This window comes from Triturus cristatus, chromosome 8, assembly GCF_964204655.1.
Source record: "Triturus cristatus chromosome 8, aTriCri1.1, whole genome shotgun sequence".
Lineage (NCBI taxonomy): Eukaryota > Metazoa > Chordata > Amphibia > Caudata > Salamandridae > Triturus > Triturus cristatus.
Genome location: NC_140591.1, coordinates 1134144774 through 1134163471, shown reverse-complemented (window position 1 = coordinate 1134163471; position 18698 = coordinate 1134144774). Strand labels below are relative to the sequence as shown.

Here is an 18698-nt window from a genome sequence, read left to right as displayed (position 1 = left end):
CTGAACCTTCGGAGACTTTAGAATAATAGTGCAGCAGCAAAAGAGGTAGGGATGCCAATGGCAGTCACCTCCCTCGACACCCATAAAGCATTCAACTCGGTGTAGAAGCCCTATCAGTTTGCAGTTTTGGAAAAGATAGGGTTCGGGACAAAATTTCTGGCCTGGGTCCGTTTACTATACACAAAGCCTAGAGTGCAGCTAAAGGTGAATGGGGTCCTCTCTCCGGATTTCTTGATTGGGAGGGGGACATGGTAAGACTGCCCTCTTTCAACAATGCTGTTGGTGCTGGAACTACTAGCTGAGTGGGTGCGAGGTACGACGCAGATTGAATGTTGGATGTGGAACCCCCATGGGAGGATTGGATCACACCCTATGCAGACGATGTATTACTTTACCTGCCCGACCCTGACAGGACTCTGGGAAGGGTGGGCAAAATATTAGCTTTTTGTCGGAAGTATTTAGGGCTGAAAATTAACTGGGGGAAATCCTTGAACTTCCCAATGGGTATGTGGAGAGTGGGGCGCAGCCTTTACATGCCACTCTGGATTGAAAGGGGGCATTTTAAATATTAAGATTTATGGATATTGAGAGACAAGGACTCCCACTATGTTGATATTCTCTCACTACTGCTTTGGAGATTGGAGGCAGATGTTGGGCACTGGGGAGCACTACCTTTTTCCCTGATGAGTAGAGCAGCGCTGTTTAAAATGATGGCCTTGCTTTGCTTTACATATATACTACAGAATAGCCTGTTTCGCATTCTCAAAGAGTTCAAGGCAAGCGATTGCACTGCTGAGAAAGTCTTTGCGGCGGGGATGGGGCTACCCGAGGATAGCACTATCCACTCTTCAGCATTCCACGTACGAGGCACTACCTAATGTTATGCGCTACTACAAGGTGGCACAGATAGGTGGGGTCAATAGCTGGGCGTATGCGCAGGTAGAGGATCCTGCTTTTCGCTTGGACAGGGATATGAGGGGGGTAAATAGTACTTGCATGTTCTCTATGGTGGGAAAGTAGATGAGTACCTTATGGACACTACTGAGACTCATCAACAGCCGTTTCTACATGTGACACAGCTAGCCTAAAGATGGTAAATACCTGCATTATACCCAAGTCTGAGACAATCCAGCCTCACAATGGGTATGAAGGCACGGTATTAATACCAATACAATACACACATGTGTAGGAAAGTGGCACTCTTTGACATGGTCACCCCCATTTTTTTGCCTGGTGCATGATTTGTTTTCGACTGGGAGTACTCTGGGTTCATGCTAACCAGGTCTCCAGTGCCAGATCTCTTTGCCAAAACTGTACAATTGTTCACCCAATTGGCAATACCATTAGCACCCTCTATAAGTCCCTAGTAAATGGTACCCCTGGTACCTAGGGCCTGAGATACTAAGGGGGGTCCCCCAAGGGCTTCAGCACGAATTGTGCCACTCTAAGTGAACCCTCACTAAACTAATGCAGGGCTGCCATCACAGGCTGCTTGTTTTGGTGCAGACAAAAGTGAAAACATCACCAACCTGAGATATACCTGAGCACCATGTCCCCTAACACTGCATGTAGTATTTGTAAGTCACCCCTAGAGCAGGCCTTACAGCCCTAAGCCAGGGTGCTTAATATTATATGTGAGGGCATACCGGCATGAGCAGATATGCCTCTGTGCTGGTCAATTCCATTACTGCCAGTGCAAGTTAACAGGGGAGCTATTTGAGAACATGTGCTGGACACTGGTGAAAACGAGTTCCCCAGCTACATGATGGCTTCACTGAAAATAGGGATGTTTGGCATCAAACATCTCTCAATACAAACCCACCCAGGTGGGTTTGTGAATACATGACACAGAGGGGGTACCTTAGAGGTGCCCCCTGAAGGTCTCCGGTGTGTTGGCTGACTGGTCTCTGCCAGCCTGCCACGCGAGACAGATTTCTTACCTCTCAGTTTGATGGCTTTTGCCTCCGGGTCACAAACAAAGCCTGCACAGTAAGAGGGTGTTCACATCCCCCTCCCCCAGGGTGAGCTACTGATAAGCACTCATAGGGCGGTGAGCTTCAAAGAATCTCCTACCTTTGAAATGTGAATCTGGCTCCCCTCACAGGAGAGGAGGCTGACTTCCCCCCCCCCCCCCCCCACCGCCCCAACTTGTCCAGGGCCTTTGGCACCTGGACAGGCGGAAAATTATCTAGTCAGGTAGGCGTGCCCGCCCATAGGCTAGTAGCAACCCTAAAGTGGCCTAACCTGATGTGGGTAGCCCATTGGCTACCACCATACACTCGGCAGACGCCCCTAAATTCAAAATGTAGGGGAGCTCCGGGCACCGGAAAATTGGATCCTGCTGGCCAGAAGAAAAAAGACTGACATGAAGATTCACACAGCAAGAATAGAACACCCAGCAACTGACTTGGCACCAACCCAGCTGGCATGCCTGTTGACTTCACCAATTGCAGTCCCCAAAGCCCGGGAGATCTGCCAGCACTTTGCCCAAAAACCAACACCTTCCGAGGGACAGCAGAACTGTCCCCTGCATCTTGCAGACAGCAAAAGAAGAACTGCGAGGCCTCTGGAACCGCCAAAACCTGACACCGCCAAGCATCTCGCACCCGAGCCCCCACCTCTTGTTGAAGTGGGCCAATGGTATCAGAGCCCCAAGCCCTCCAGGTACTGTGTCCACTGTCAAGTGCCTCCTCATGAACTCCCTGACATCGCCTGCATCCTCTGAGAGCAGGCCCCCTCAACCGCGAGTGTTGAGGCACGGAGAAACCCCACACCCCAAAGACCCTCTGCACTCGGACTCCCCGCCCTGATGAGAAGAGGACCAAAGGTGTCCCCACGTACCCCAACATCGCAAGAATCAAGCCACTCATGGGTTTCACCGGATTGACCTGTCAGTCCAGCCTGTGCTGTGACTGGACCGATCCCCATTGGTTTGCATTGGGCACTCCACACTGTTAGTACCACTGCACCCAGTCGCCCTAGTGCAGCTGGAGGTGACCAGTCGGTGCTGCCTTGGACCTTGCCCTGTACTCACCTTTGACCCAAGACACTAGTCCCGTAAGTCGCTGACAAGAACTGGTAAACCGCATATAATATCCCTCCCATAGGTTAACATTCAAGATCTAAAAAATTTGCACTAAGTACCGACTTTTTAAACTGAAAAGACTTCTATTTAAAAACACACTAACCTGAACGATTTGGTTCTGGTGCCTAAACATATATAAAGATATGTATTCATTTTCTAAATTGGTGTGGATCTCCTTATTGAGTTGGTTGTCTCATTTATTCACTATTGTGTGTATTTGTAACGTCTTGCACTCGACCATACTAATCCCTAGCAGAGCAGCTTGGGATTGCTGTAGCAAGCCCTCGTGCACTTATAAGGGAACCCCTGGACTCTTTCCATGATACATCTCATTTTGACAGATCATATAAAGAGTCAGCTTTCTACAACATGTATGTTGAATGGTTGCATCTTGCTGAGATATTCACTTTTTACGTTTGGCCTAGAGAGCACTTATCTCTCTGCAAGTCTCTTGCAATAACTCAAAAAAACAGTAAACTTTTACAATATCACCATCAGGAAAAAAGACTTTGCTTGAACACCCTTCAGTCACTGCTTTGTTGGATCAGGCTACAGTTAGCACATATATGGGTGGGCCCATCGTTCAGCTCTCTTCAGCAACTGACTTTCCTGCCAGAGTTTGTCACATTTTGGATCAACCCACAGGATAGCCATTCTTTTTCTTGCGTGTGAGACATTCTGCTGCTTTATGACCGATTACGTATTGGAGGGTGACAGAATCAAAACACAAAGGAGTCCACCTCTGAAGCCTAAGCAGCAAAGTTAATAAGAAACAGCTGGAGGCTTTCCAAGCTACCACAGTGAAAGTGCCAATACTGCTGCAGTCCATTGCCTACAGCACCAATATTTGTGAGATAACTCATGTCTTCACCTCTTCAACCCCAATCTGAAATGGCTGATAACTTAAATCATTTGTGGGCAAACGCATAAGCAGTGGCGGCTGGCAACCCCCAAGAGTGGCGGAGCAGGCAAATGGGTGGTGGATGGGTGCAATCATGCATAGTATATAATAAAATATTAAGCCACTTACCTCAATGCAGGAGACAACACATCCTCCCTCCTCGCTGCGGTCCTCTTCTCTCGTCGCGACTCCAGCGCAGCCACCTGCCAACCCCCTTAACCAATCCTGGTGCTGCTCTCATGAAGTTGACCAGCATGAGAGAAGTACCAGGATTGGAGGAAGTAGCCTCTCTCGATGCTCCCCAGCGCACTGGAGGCCTGTGCTTGCTCTCAACCCAGCTGTCTAAGACAGCTGGACTGAGAGATTTAAAGGGTGCATGTCTGGTTGGCCGTTGCAAGAGAGCCGGCCAAAAAGACATGCACACTTTAAACTAGTACCCAGGCAGCCCACCACTCCTCCCTGCTGCTGCCACTCAGCGGGTCCCGCCCCGTCCTGACACTCGGTTCGAGATGGGTTGATGAAAAATAAAATGGTAATATATTAACTTTATTACCATTTTACTTTTCATCTCCGGGGCATTTAAGTTAGTGTGGCAATGCTCCTCCGCTCTAATGGAGGAGACGCCCCTACGCATAAGACATTTCTGCATTCTTCACTACCAATCCAAATTGGACGCAAACATGAAGGCCAGAGAGGAGAAGCAGAAGAAGAAGATTTGCTGCTTCCAGTGGGGATGTGTGAGAGAATGTACAATGTGTTACTTGACTCCCAAATCAAAATGTTCACCAAACAGATCTTGCATGATGCAGCCACATTAAGTTGGTAGAACATTACAAACAAGAAGCAGTTTAGCATACTACTGTCCACGTTAAGCATCAAGAGCTGCCAGCCACAGTGTCACAATGCATCTCTAGTGTCGAACCCCTCACAAACATCCACAGCCTGAAGAGGCTGCAGTCCTTCGGCCGAACTCCAAATGATCTGGGGTAACCCCTATAGCCACAGATTTGCGCTTGCATTGGGCACCAAATGACTATCATACGTTTACCATAGGCCAACAGTGAGCACATCCAAAAACTGCAGCACCTTGTAGGTTTTGAACTCATAAAGCAAAAGACGTGCCAGTGGATAGTGCACCGATTCTCTTCACTATGGACCGTGCCTGTCTCTCTCTTACTCTTCTAGAATGTAAAAAGAATATTGCCTAAGTTTATGGTCAGTTCTCCATCATCACCATGCTGATTTTCCTTCAGTTCGCCTACATATTTCTAGTTTAATTTTTCTCTTTTTGAGACCACAATGGGATGGATTGCAGTGCCTCAACCTAAACTGGTGCTTTTCTAATGTCTTATGTAGCCAGAGGTTTTACAAAGTTCTGAAATTAAAAATAATAAAAGTATAAATGCATTTTGTTGAAAGTGTGAAACATAACAAAACCTACAAAAAGTGCAACACATCATGAGCTATGGTGAAGATCTGCATAGCAGGAACATGGTAAGGATGCACATCATATCTGATCTAGCCACATACAACTTTGGTGCATTATTTGTAATGATGACCTATCCTTATGCTTCAAGAATGGACCCAGCTGGATTTAAGAGCAAATGTCTAGATGGTAATGTACATATTGTATCTGTCTAGTCAAGGTAAAAAAATAAATTCTGATCCTTTCCTTTGTATACCCCGAGGATATGTACATTCTCAAATGGATTAATTCTAAACTTCTAAATCTACCTTATAAAAAACGGTGATATAACCAGCAAACAAATTAAATTTTACAATGGAAACTCTGTGTTTTTTCTCTTTATACAGAGAGATGGCAGGCAATTTTTCTGATTGTGGCAAAAATTACAAGGACCAAGAAAAAACGTATATACAGTTTTTTTAATAACCAATTATAAACACTTCACTGTAAAAATCCATAAAATTTTATAAACAGACATGTTGTAAAATGAAGCTATACTACAATAAAATAATTTTAATAATATTATTTACATGCAATACTGATAAGTTTGGCACTTTAAAAAAAAAAAAGAAAAATGTAAAAAACACTGTTTTTTGTGTAAAAACAAATTGAAAGTTATCGCAGAAATTAGTACCATTATTTTCATGCAATTTGCACATATATTACAACCAATTCTGGCACAGTTATGAAAGCCCCAGGGTCTCCACAAGCCTGCATGTTTAAACTTTCAGTGTGCTTCCATAAGCCTGCTGTAAAACCACTTGAACATTATCAAGAATGAATTCGAAAGCCATGTTCCAAACTGATTCCACAGACTGCTGCATTAGCCTGGTTTGGGGTAAAAAATAATCAACATACACATGGATTAGTGATATATGAAATGCATTTACAGAAGAGGCAAAATACATTTTTTTTTACCATTTCAGAGATTAAAACTATATTTGCATTTTAAGCAGACATGGTCCGTAAACCATCCACATTTTGCTACACAGTACAGTTTAGTTGAACAAGGTGCCCCAATGACAACACCAAGCCAGGAATACTTGACTAAACAGGATAACAAGAGAGCCTGTAAGAAAAGAAAAATGTACTTACCTTGAAAGAGTGGTTGCTGTAGAGTAAATGGGTTACCTATGTTGAAAAATCATGTATAGTACCAGATGTTAGATCATCTTGTAAATCCCAAATCTTAATTTGGCAACTTTTTCTCCAACATCTAAGTGATTCTGTATGTAGCTGGGCCTTGGACAAATGTGTAACCTGTAAGAAGGTCACGTACGGTACCGATAAGTAAACTAGTCACTAACAGTGGACCGAATGTGAAAGTTTCGTACAGAAAGGTTCCATCCCTTATGGTTATCCTGATTACACTGAAATCTCCTGGACAATTCTGCTTTAAGTTTTGCAGATCTACATCTAATGGACATACTACATGACACTGGTGTCCCACCTTTCCCACCTGATACACAGTGATGCACTATAACCATTACATTAGAGTCTGTGGTACAAGTTATCTTATGGTAACAGATTACGAAGACTTTTGCCATCTCTGAATGTCTACCTACTTACTGCATGTCCAGGTTCCCGTACTTTAGTTAATGGTTTGTACTTCGCCAATAAATTAAAATGTCTATGTGCCAAATCCACAGGGGGTCTGCATAACCCAAAATTGTAATGGAGCATAAAATCAATTAAAGAAGGGAAGGGATGGACCCATTGGCAGATGGAATTTGACAAAATATTAAGTGAGTAGATGAGTATAACATGGCCTCCTTGTTCCAGTGTTGTACTCAGTTCAAGAAAACGAGTGGTGACTCAAAACAGTCCCCAGCTGTGTTTTAGGGAGGCAATTGCTGCTGGAAGATAGGGTTAAAAATGATATTTTGGCACCCAATGGTGATCACAGATGTTAGAGGTTTGTTTCTCCAAAAACCAGCCAGGCATAGTAAAGATTTTTAGTAGCAGTGGAACTCGGGGAATTGAAGGAGCTCCGACTGAGGGCAGGAAAGCCTATTTGACGGTTTGAGTGACTTCAAAACATGTAGACACAGTAACTTTATAACTGCAGGTGCAAAGCAGCCAGATGGTGGACACACTACAAGGGAGATACCCTAACTCTCCTTTCGACCCTAAACATTTAAAGGGACTTCAGTGGCATCTCAAGTCGACACATCGGATGAGCACTGCATCATAGATCTTGGAGCACCAAACCTGGAAGCAAGGCTAGTACATCGAGGCTAGGTTGAGAGAGCATTAAAGACGCATCAGCAGTTGCAGGCCTCGGCTGATAGACATGTCCTCTTCTGGTTCAGTCCAGTTCAACTGGGATGCTAATGCTAACTGTTCATGGACAGGCTCGGTCTTTGAATAAGGTCTACACACCAGTTTTAAGTCCATAGAGCTACTGTTTGGTCAAGCCAGCTCCACTCCTCACAGGAGAGTCTAGCTCCTCATTTCCAAACATTTTCAACCTTGTTCTTTCATGTAGATGTAGATATAGCCTTGAAGCTAACGGAAATGTGATATCCCTTCCTGTCTTCTTTTAGCAGGTGCTGCAGAGCTTTCTCACAAAGTCCAAACAAAAGGAAGCCAGGAACAATCAGATGTGCCAACTTCAATCCTCAACTGTTATCCAGCCTACCAGAGAGCACTGATAACACTATCGAAACTGAAATTCTCTGGCAAATGTTGTGGGAACGAAAAAGAAGTAAACGCAGTCCACTTTTGAGTCCCCCACAAACAGCCATTTCTTACCACAATAGCTGTTTTCATGTTAGACAATGGTTGAAATTACTGGGAAAGGTGAAACTAAGGCTCTAGGGCAAACATTTCAATACATTTAATAAGTATCCAGCAAAGGAAAATATTCTCTAAGCAGAACTGTGAGAGGTGCTACTAAACAGCATGGTTTTCATGTTGTTCTAAAGGATTTTCTTTTGTATTGCTATGAAAATATTACAGTGGGACTCCCAGCTCAACAATGGGAAATGATTCAAGCAAGTGAATCTATGAAAGATCCAATACTGGAGAGAAAGGGTACATATAAGACGCCTAATAATATGCCTGACAATTTTGGTAAGCTCAGAGATCAGTGAGAGAATGAAGGTGGGCACAATGGAAAATGTGGACTGGGAGGTGGCCCTAATGCACAAAAGAGGTAGAGATCAAAGCCCATCTTCGCCTCATCCAATTCAAGATTCTACACCAAACATACTATGACAGGACACGATTACATAAAATGAGGCGGGCAGAAAAACCAGATTGTCTTCGCTGCCAGACTAAGGTGGGGGATTGTATACATACATTGGGCCTGCCCAGTCATACAGCTATACTGGCATGCAATAACTGACGAAGAACTGAGCAAACTACAGGGGGTACCTATCCCGACAGACCCCAGGGTTGTCCTCCTGGGCATTCCTAGCGATGTAGACATCACCAGACCCCAGCTAATCTTCAGCGTATTGGGCCTAGTGGTGGCCAAGAGAGATGTGGCCAGACACATGGGAGCGGCAAAAGCTCCTACACTCCAGGAATGGGGGCGGGGGATGGACCTGTACATGGCCACCGAAAGAGTTGCATATAAAAGTAGGGGATGCCCACAGAAATTCCCAAAGGTATGGGGGAGCTGGTTGAACTACTATGGCCTAGACTCCCTGGCCGACTCCTCACAACCTCCTGATGAGGGAGTCAGGATGGAATAATTGTTTATCCCCAAACATGCTGCCAAAGGGCGGAAATGCAATAATGAAGGATATATATATTACCACGCTGAGGGGCAGGGGTTTTGTACTATTCATGTGTAATCCTGCTTGTGTGTAAAATCATTAAGTCTGCTGCACCTGTGTTTCTCATGCCTGTCATGAACGTGACCGTTGTTATGGTTATGATGATTGTATTTCTCCTATGTACATTTATATATATAAAAAAAATAATACTGGAGAAAGGGTGTTAATATGAAAGAGGGGTTGGTGAAACTAGTAATGCCTGGAATGTCAATTTGTAGACATAAGTAAGCTTCACTGCTGCTAACTCTTCAAATCAATTGCAAAAGCAAATTGTCTAAAGCCAGATACAACAAGATCATTTGCTGCTTTTATACATCTCATTGGCTGTAGGTTTTACTACATCCTGGTTGATCCTGGTCTGGTTTTGCCCTGTAGTAACAACTACCTTATGGCGTCAAACATGTTGCAATTTACATACTTTCAAGCCAAAGTTGCCACTGTACAACCTGCCAAATGGTTAAGGAAACTGAAGCAACTTTCCTCCCAAAGGGATATTTTCTGGCTTCCCGTGTCAGGAACACATGCTATGACATGTATGTTTTGTGCTTTTCTTTCCAGCACTAGACACAATGAATGAATGAGTAGAAGAGGGAGCTTGAATGAAACACAAACTAGACATTCCTTGACAGGGGTGACTTTACAGAAAAGTATTGCAGTCAACAGATTTGCCATGCCTTGGTCCATAAATAAAGTAAAAACGGAATAGAAAAAAGAACTCGTAAGTTTCAGACTACCAAAAACCATTCTGGCATTGACTATCCAGATGAATTAAAAGTTCCTCATCTGTTTAGAACACAGAAAAATCAGCAATGTTATCAGAGGGTAAGGGCATGTAATCCTTTACAAAGGTGGAGCAGGTTCTTTGCTCTTCCCACATATCATCATAGCCCCGAATAGGGGCTCCTTTCTGAAGAATCCCAGAGTCACAGTTTTGAGGGCATTTGGAATTTCTGAAGGATTCCCTCCATGACAGCTAGGCTAAAACACAATCTTCAAAATGGAAAGGAATCAGTAAGCCTCACGACTTGGAGCAATCCCTAGGCACGGGTCGACCTAAGTGCTGATTTACTGCCCGCTCATGTCCACAGTTCCTATTTGTATGCAAGAATGTCAAACGTTTTGTCCCTCTCACACACTTTCCTTTTTATCTCCTCTTTGTCCTGGAGCCAGGTTCTCTTCTCTCTCACACACCTCAACTCAGTACGCACACTTTGCATGTTTATGTCCCCATGAGCACACACTTAATAGCCACATTCTCTTCATGGGGGTTAGGAGAACCTCCACTAGGTGACTGAGTTTCAATGGTTCATTGGTTTTCCTGCAAAGAATAAGCCATCGCCCTCTACTTAGTCAAGGATGTACCTCATCCGAGGTGCCATTACAGTAAGTAAGTACTTCAGCCTGGTGGGGAGCTGAACAATTGAGACAGCTACCATTATTCCCATCTCATTGGTCCTGCCATTCCTCTACCTTTCTGATAGTTTGGAAGGCTTTCGGCTTGCAATGATTTTTAGGCAGAGATCTACATTAACATTTTAAAATGTCCAAACTCTGTGGGAAATACCTAAAATATCCCAAATCTTCAGAGAAGCAAGAGATCTGCACTTTATGCCACAAATGTGGACTCTACCTATTTACAGGGACATAGGCTTTAGTAAAAAGAATGCACTTACCATTGGTACAGAGCATTTGAATTTACCCGATTGTCTTCAACAATGTGCAGAAACTTACAGGGAAGGTAATGAAGAGAAATCTGTGGAAACATCTCTCTTTCTGTTCTAAGGAGTGAATGAAAGCAAGTTCTGTGTAATCTATTGATTACCTGACCTCTATTTCTCTAAACTTGAAGAATTTTGAGCTAGAAGCAGTGGCGGCTCCCCCATTGGGGCGTGGGGGCGTCGCCCCACTGCTTTCTCGCGGTGCGAGAAGGCAGAAACATAAACGGTAAAAACGACCATTTATGTTCCTGCCTTCTCGCATTGCGAGAAAGCAGAAGTGCCTCTGTGCTTGGTTGGGGGCGGGAGGGTGAACGGTCCTGCTCGAGGGCAGGGGGGGGGGGGGGAGTGGCTTACCCACAGTTGTGGGTACTGACTGTTTGGTCGGCCCTGAGCCGACCAAACAGTCAATACCCACAATAGTGGGTAAGCCACTGCCCTCGAGCAGGACCGGCCACTCTCCGTGTTTCTCTATGCAGAGAAAATGTCCCGGCCGGGGCGCTCGCCTGCTGCGCCTACCAGCGCTTAGATTGGTGTGCGTACGCAACGTAGGGAAGGGAAGCAGGAAGCTGCCTGCTGCCTGCAGCAGGAACACAAGGACTCACCAGTGACCGGCCTAGAGCGGAGGCGGTGCGGTACCCCGGCACTCACTCAGGTAGGTTTAATGTTTGATTTCAATTGTTAGTTTATTCCCCCCCCCCCCCCCCCCCCGCGACCCCCCCCTCCCTATCTCGAGCATGCCGGCCGCTGCTGTATGTTGTTTATGTGTGTGCGCGCGTGTGTGTGTGTTTGTGTGCGCGCGAATAAGCATTTATTGTATGTGAGGCTGTATGAGTGTTTGTATGCATGTGTTTTTTCAGAATGTTATCAGCAAAGAAGATATATTCAAAACAAACAAATTATAAAAAAAATACTTTTAAATCGGCGTCTTGGGCATCGAGCAGGTCTGAGAACAAGCAAGAGAGTGGAGATACATGACCTTGTCACCGAGGTTTGACCTGCCCTGGTCTCATGACTCATTATTTTCACTGGGCCCCCCCCATTATGGCTGCACTTTTATAAACCCACAGAAGAAACACCTGTGCAACGACCTCAGAGCAGGCAATAAACATAATTGTTAAGTAGTGCCTGCTATCCGAGTGGAAAATAAGATGCGGCATACATCTTGAAGTTGTTGGGGTCAATACAGTTCCTATAAGAAGACTGAGCATTGAGCAAAGAAGAAAAGCTCATTTTGTAACCCAGATTGCGTTACTGTTTTCGGCACAAGGGTATTCACCAGGATTCAAAATTGTGTCCTGATGGTGCATACTGCCTCCAAGTTAGAAATATACAAGCCCCTAACTGATGAAAGTGCAATTACTGAACTGAAAGAAGTCTGTTGTAATGTGCTCCCTATATTTGGACAGGAAATGTAGCTCGTCCTCTTTGCTGTCTTGCTCAATCGAAATATTTTTTACGCCCTACCACTTTATAAATTCACCATCCGCCACTGGCTAGAAGATCTTTCAGTTATTACAGCTGCCAGAATCACTGTTGGAAGTGTGATTAGATATATGCTTGCAACATTTGTTAAAAGCCAGCATTTTCGCAGATTAGTACTGCACTAAGAAATCCTTTCTATAGGAAGAAAAAATGGTAGTAAACTGCACATTGTCATACACTTCTGAGACAGTATATGCAATACATGACAAAAGAAAAATGAATACAAATGTAACCAGTAGCAAGCAGTATCCAAAATATTGTGAATTATAGCAACTTGAGTGTCAAGAGAAATTCTCTTTGAAGCTGTGAAAAAAAATAGCAACTCATGGCTTGGAACATAACCACTAAAACAAAAGAAGGAGCCACTTGTATATAAGACATTTTGAAATTACCCACCTAAAAAGCACATCTCGTGCTCAATATGTTGTATTTCTGCAACCTCATTATTTTCAAAATGACAATGACACAGAGATCCATTGCTTGCCATCCAGGTGTGTGCCATACAAATGCCACAAGCAAACACTCTCTCCCAGAACCTGAACACCCCCAATAACTCATCGAAAAGGAACTTTGAGACTATATCCCTCTACTGCCTTTTGGCGAGGTATGTGCTATACAAACACCACCTTCATAATTACATAAACTATGACTTTGGCTTGCACATTTAAATTTATTTATTTATTTCTGACATTTATAGAGCGCGAACGAATACCCGTGGGCGTCTCGGCGCTTGACTGGGCGGCTGACTCTCCCCAACGTTGGAGGGACCAGAAAGATTTACTGGTTAAACAGCCAGGTTTTCAGGTTCTTGCGAAACTGAAGGACTGATTTACTGGATCTGATTTGTTGTGGCAGCGTATTCCAGATCTTGGGTGCTGCTACCGCAAAGCGGCGATCACCCCAGGAAACTGTTTTAGAACGTGGAACCACTAGTTGATTGAGAGTCGTGGATCTAAGTTGTCTAGTCGGTCGATAGAGTTTGAGCTGGTCCTTAAGAGGGCGTGGACCTTGATCATGGAGTACCTTATAGACTATGCAGAGGGATTTGAACTTGATCCTGTTTTTGATCGTTAACCAGTGGAATGTCCTGATGGTATCAGAGATGGGTACAAACTTGGGTGTTCTGGATAGGAGACGGGCTGCCGCATTCTGTATATTTTGTAGTTTTTTTTATAACTCTGGTTTGGGTATTTAAAAAAAGTGCATTACAATAGTCCAGGGATGATAGGACCATGGAGCTGACCAGTGTTTTGACAGCAGCATCAGGGAGGAATGGGATGATTTTTCTTATCATTTTCAATTTGTAGTGGGCTGTGGCTGCTACTTTATTAGCATGAGCCATGAAGTTGAGATGGTCATCAAAGATAACTCCCAGATTCCAGACCTTGGAAGTCGGGCTGGGTGGAGTGCCGAAGGCTGGGGGCCACCAAGGAGCGGGCCAGGTCGGTGAGAGGGATCCAAAGATGACCACCTCCGTTTTATCGGAGTTAAGCTTTAGGCAGTTACCTGCCATCCACTCTCCTATCACGCTCATGGCATTTTGGAAGCGCTCTGCCACTTCCGTCCCTTCACCCTTGATGGCCAGCACCAATTGCGTGTCATCTGCGTATGAGGTTAGGCTCATCCCAAATGCTTTGATTAAACCTGCAAGGTCCGACACATAGATATTAAATAGTGTCGGACTCAGGGACGAGCCTTGAGGAACCCCACACGGGAGTGACAGCTTGGCTGATTGATATGGCCCCAAAGTGACCACCTGTGTTCTGTCGGCCAGGAAGGAGGAGAGTAAATCTCTCGCCGTATGGTCAATGCCCATCCTCCCGACACGGTCCACCAAGATCTTGTGGTCGACCGTGTCGAATGCTGCCGAGAGATCAAGCAACGCTGTCCCGCCCTGATCACGAATGATTCTTATTTCATCCGCTGCCTTGAGGAGGGCGGTTTCCGTGCTGTGGTATCTGCGGAAGCCATACTGTGTATCGTCCAGGAGCTGATGTGTCTCGAAATGCTCTGAAAGCTGCTGGTTCATCGTTTTTTCTGCCACTTTAGCTAGGAAAGGAAGACTAGCTATGGGCCTGTAGTTCTTAAGCTCTTCCTTGTCTAAGCTAGGTTTCTTTAGCAAGGGTTTAACCAGCGTATTTTTGAGACAATCAGGGTAACTCCCGGAAGTCAATATGGTATTACAGACATGTGTGATGACAGGGACAATAGTGTCCATTACCATAGAGAATACTGAAGAAGGGCAAGGGTCCAGAGCCGAACCCGATTTAATAGATTTGATAATAGTTATTATTTGGTCAGTAGAAAGAGCTCTGAAGCTGGTCAAAGTATTACTGGGGACGGTATAGGCAGGGGAGACTTTGCTGATGTTGTTTTTAGAGGAAAAAGCTTGGTAGATGTCATTAACCTTAGAGTAAAAAAATTCAGACAACGCGTCACAGAGTAATTGGGATGGGGGGGGATTTAGGTCTGGCGCATTGCCAGTCAATGTTTTAGTTATGATGAATAGTTGTCTACTGGAATTTTTAGCAGTTTCAATTTGCTCCGAAAAATATATTTTTTTGGTTGCGACAATCATGGATTTATAAGTGGCCAGTGATTCTTTATATATGGTCTTACTTTTGGCGTCGTAGCTTCTGCGCCATTGCCTTTCTCTATTCCTGCTTATTTGTTTTTGAGCTCTTAGTTCTTCGGTAAACCATGGAGCAGTAGGTGTACTTCTATTCCTGGAATAACGCTTGGTGGGTACCAAGAGATTTGAGGCCTCGCCAATCCAATTATGAAATTGACTGGTGGCGATAATGGGATCATCCGATAAGATTGGGCAAGATTTGTCCAGTAGAGTTTTAAATTTATTTTGGTCTAGACTCTTCCATACTTTGAAGGGGTGTGGCTTAGTGGGTATAACCTTATTCCTCAGTGGTTCCTTGATTGTGAGGCCGCTGAGTATGGCAAAATGATCTGTCCAAGGCATGGGCAAAATATTTAATATATGCAGGCCCTCTACGTTGGAGAAAATTCCATCCAGCGTATGTCCTGTCTTGTGAGTGGATGCAGTGACCAATTGTCTGAGACCCATTATTTCTAGGTCTGTCATGAGGGCAACGGTATCCCTGTCATTCACTTGTTCTAAATGAAAGTTCACATCACCCATCATTGTGGCGGACTCTTCGGTGGCTATGGATTCAGTAATTGCACTAAGGTCAGTGAGGAAGCCTGCTTTAGTCCCAGGGGGACGATATAGAAGCACTCCCTTAAAGTTAAAGAGGGCTGTAAACTTTATATTAAAGTGCATGGCTTCACATGAAGTGGCAGGAATAAGTGCTGTTCGAACCTCGAACCGCTCTCTAATTATGATAGCTAAGCCCCCTCCCTTTTTACCAACCCTATCCTGTCGATAGGCTTTGTAACCAGGAGGGACTGCCACTGCTAGGTCGGGGCCCGAAGAGTCATCTGTCCAAGTTTCCGTGATGTACAGGACATGTAAGTTGTTGTCGGTGATTAGGTCCGCTATTTCTTGGCTATGTTTGCCCAGAGAGCGCGCATTAATAAGGGCCATAAGGATGACCACTTCATTGGCATCATTTTGCAAATTAAGGAGCACCTTAGAGTTGTTAATCCGAATCATGGTGTTGCAGTGTGGGCAGATCAGGTTGGCAGCCTTAGTTAGCTGTAGAAAATCGTATTTGAGGGGAGTGAGTGGGTTGAAGCCTCATCAGAGTCGAACGTGAATAGGTTTGCTTAAGTTGTGAGGAAGATGGATCAGGGGTCATGGCCCTGGGCGCGGGCCAGGCGCGGACGGGCGCAGACGGGCTTGCCTTTGGCGCGCCCGCTGCGCGGACGGATGTTCATTCCCTTATATCCGCGTGAGGAGGGCGTGAGGCGTCGAGCAGCTGCAGCGCTACCCCTCCCTCACCCAAGATGGCCGGACCCTTCCTCCAAAACGCGAGGATGTAGCAGAACGCGGAAGGATTGAGGGCAAGAATGCGTGCAGGTAGGTAGCAGCAGTATGTGGTTTTAAAAAGGTTTAGAAAGCAATATTTAAAACAATGTTTAAAAACAAGGCATTAGAATTGCATACAACTAAGTAAAGCCCCCGGCTTCCGCCTCAGGGGAGAGACCAGTACAGAGTCATACAATCTGTACCCTAGCATAATGAGTCATGTGCAGAAAAGAACCATCCAATAAATATTACATTCCAATCTTAAAAGAAACTGTTGATCCAAGTTTGGGGTTACCTTTTCATGTACTTTATAACAAGATCCAGAGTTTCCAAATCCTTCTCTTCTATCAGATCTGTGCAGTATTTCACAACTTGTAGGATATCTTCCTCCATTGGATCTAGGAAAAACCAAATAACAGAAACATAAGTATGAATAGTTATTAACTTTTAATTGACGCTCTCCAAAATTATCAAATATTTAAATGGCTTTTTTAAAGTGGCTCCAGTGGAGAGTTACATAGAAACTGAGAAGAAGACTGAGCCATCAGCTATTATGCTGTAGACTTATGGCACACCACTGGCCCTTAATGGAATCACTTTTGCATCAAAAGTGTGAAGCGAGTACAAATGTATTTAGATCCCTCTCCTGAAAAAATAACCACCACCACTGGGTTTTCTAGATGGAAACCAAAGTATAAAGTTTGAAGAAAAGGAATCCAAATATGGGGTTCTCAATTGTTTGCCTATTTCTTTGAGTTAACTCATCCAATTCTTACTGGTTTCCAATGCCTACCAGCCTTGGCATTTATTGACAATATCCCTTTAGTGGCCACATTGGTTTCAGGCACTTCTATAATTGAGTTCCCTTCACTCACAGAGCTCTGTGCAGGTGAACAGGCCTGCCTCATGCCCAGTGGAGAACAAATGTTTACATCAGTTTTTTTTTTTTTTTTAAAGTATACAGGTTATGGTGAAAGGCATGAGACAATGCACGATCAGTGTGCGGCACATGGAGATAGACATACAGGAACACACTGGGATAGCTCCCCCAACTCACACTACGCATGTGCATGCAAGATTGCATGTTGACTAGAATCCCAGATGGAGAGTGGGGTACAGATCCCTGCAACCCCACTTTGCTAGAGGCACTCATTGTATGCATGGACTCCCTATTTATATGTGTGTAAGTGTATAGTAATAACAAGTTAATGACTTGCACTTCTAAGTTTCCAGTATGGATATTTTCTATCAATTCTATGTCAGGACTGGAATCAAGGATTAGACTCATCTTTTTCGCTTTATTTCTCACAGCAACCTTAAAAGAACGTAAAACTTTAACAAACTACATTTCCCATCAAACATTGGGAAAGGAATCAGTCAATGAGTGTCCTATCAGGTTCACGTCTCTCCTTTAGAGTAGACGCTCTGTACTCCTCTTTCTTTTCTGCTCCAACAGCCTGCAGATGAGTATCCTTTCGTGTCACTGTGTTATTGTGCTGATGTTCTGTTTTAACACAGATTTCCTTGTTTACAGCTGTCCCGGCCCACGTTAACGCTCGCACGAGGGCCTGCACTTCGTTTTGCCCAGTATTTACAAGCCCGCAGGAACGATTTTCGCTCCTTCGCATCCGCTTGTCAGTGGCACCCACGACGCGGTCTCCCGGCCACTAGGGGGAGCGCGTTCAACAGCTCCGAGCGCTCAGCGCATGTAGCTCCCGAGAGGCTGCGTGTCTTCGCTGGAAGGATTCAGCGACGAGCGGCAGCCCAGGCGGTATTGGAGGTTGTGAGATTTTGCTAAATAACAAACTGGGCATTATTTTGAGAGCCCCCGCCTTGAGCTCAACACCCGCATTGCTGGTAAGATTTATTGGTGCACGACAGTGCTTTAAGGGGCAGCACAGGTGGGAGAGACAGTGCTTTAAGGGGCAGCACAGGTGGGAGAGACAGTGCTTTAAGGGGCAGCACAGGTGGGAGAGTGTATCAGCTCCCGCTTTGGATCTTGGTATTGCAGGTCCCTTACATGATTGATAGCCTCTGCTTGCAGTGTCAAAGCTTGGTTATTCACCTGCTTAAATTTTCCCTTGGTAAATACTATACAATTTCCCATAAATCAGCCCAGTGGAGCAATATGATGAATATTATGAGGAAGGGGAGGAGGTGGCTTACCTGCCCATTGGAGACAGCTTTTGCCAGATAATGGAGGTCTCTATATTCGGGGCAGTGTCTCACATGGGGGCTCCCCTAGAGAAGCGTACTGAGGAATTACAGGCGCATTGCCTCTGACCCCTCGAGCCGAGGGAGGACCTCTGGATCCCGTGG

The 18698-nt window shown here is 44.8% G+C and overlaps 1 protein-coding gene across 4 annotated transcripts in view; it reads right to left on the bottom strand.

The window, feature by feature from the left end:
- Positions 1 to 5851: 5851 nt before the first annotated feature.
- REV1 (REV1 DNA directed polymerase) overlaps positions 5852 to 18698 on the bottom strand; it is a 489784-nt gene continuing 476937 nt past the window's right edge. For all 4 annotated transcript variants that reach the window (XM_085622772.1, XM_085622774.1, XM_085622773.1 and 1 more), the window contains 2 exons: positions 16675 to 16777; positions 5852 to 6279 (listed from right to left, as the gene is read on the bottom strand). In XM_085622772.1, the coding sequence (XP_085478898.1) occupies positions 6171 to 6279; positions 16675 to 16777 (212 nt within the window). In that variant the 3' untranslated portion in view covers positions 5852 to 6170. The remainder of the gene's footprint in view (positions 6280 to 16674; positions 16778 to 18698) is intronic.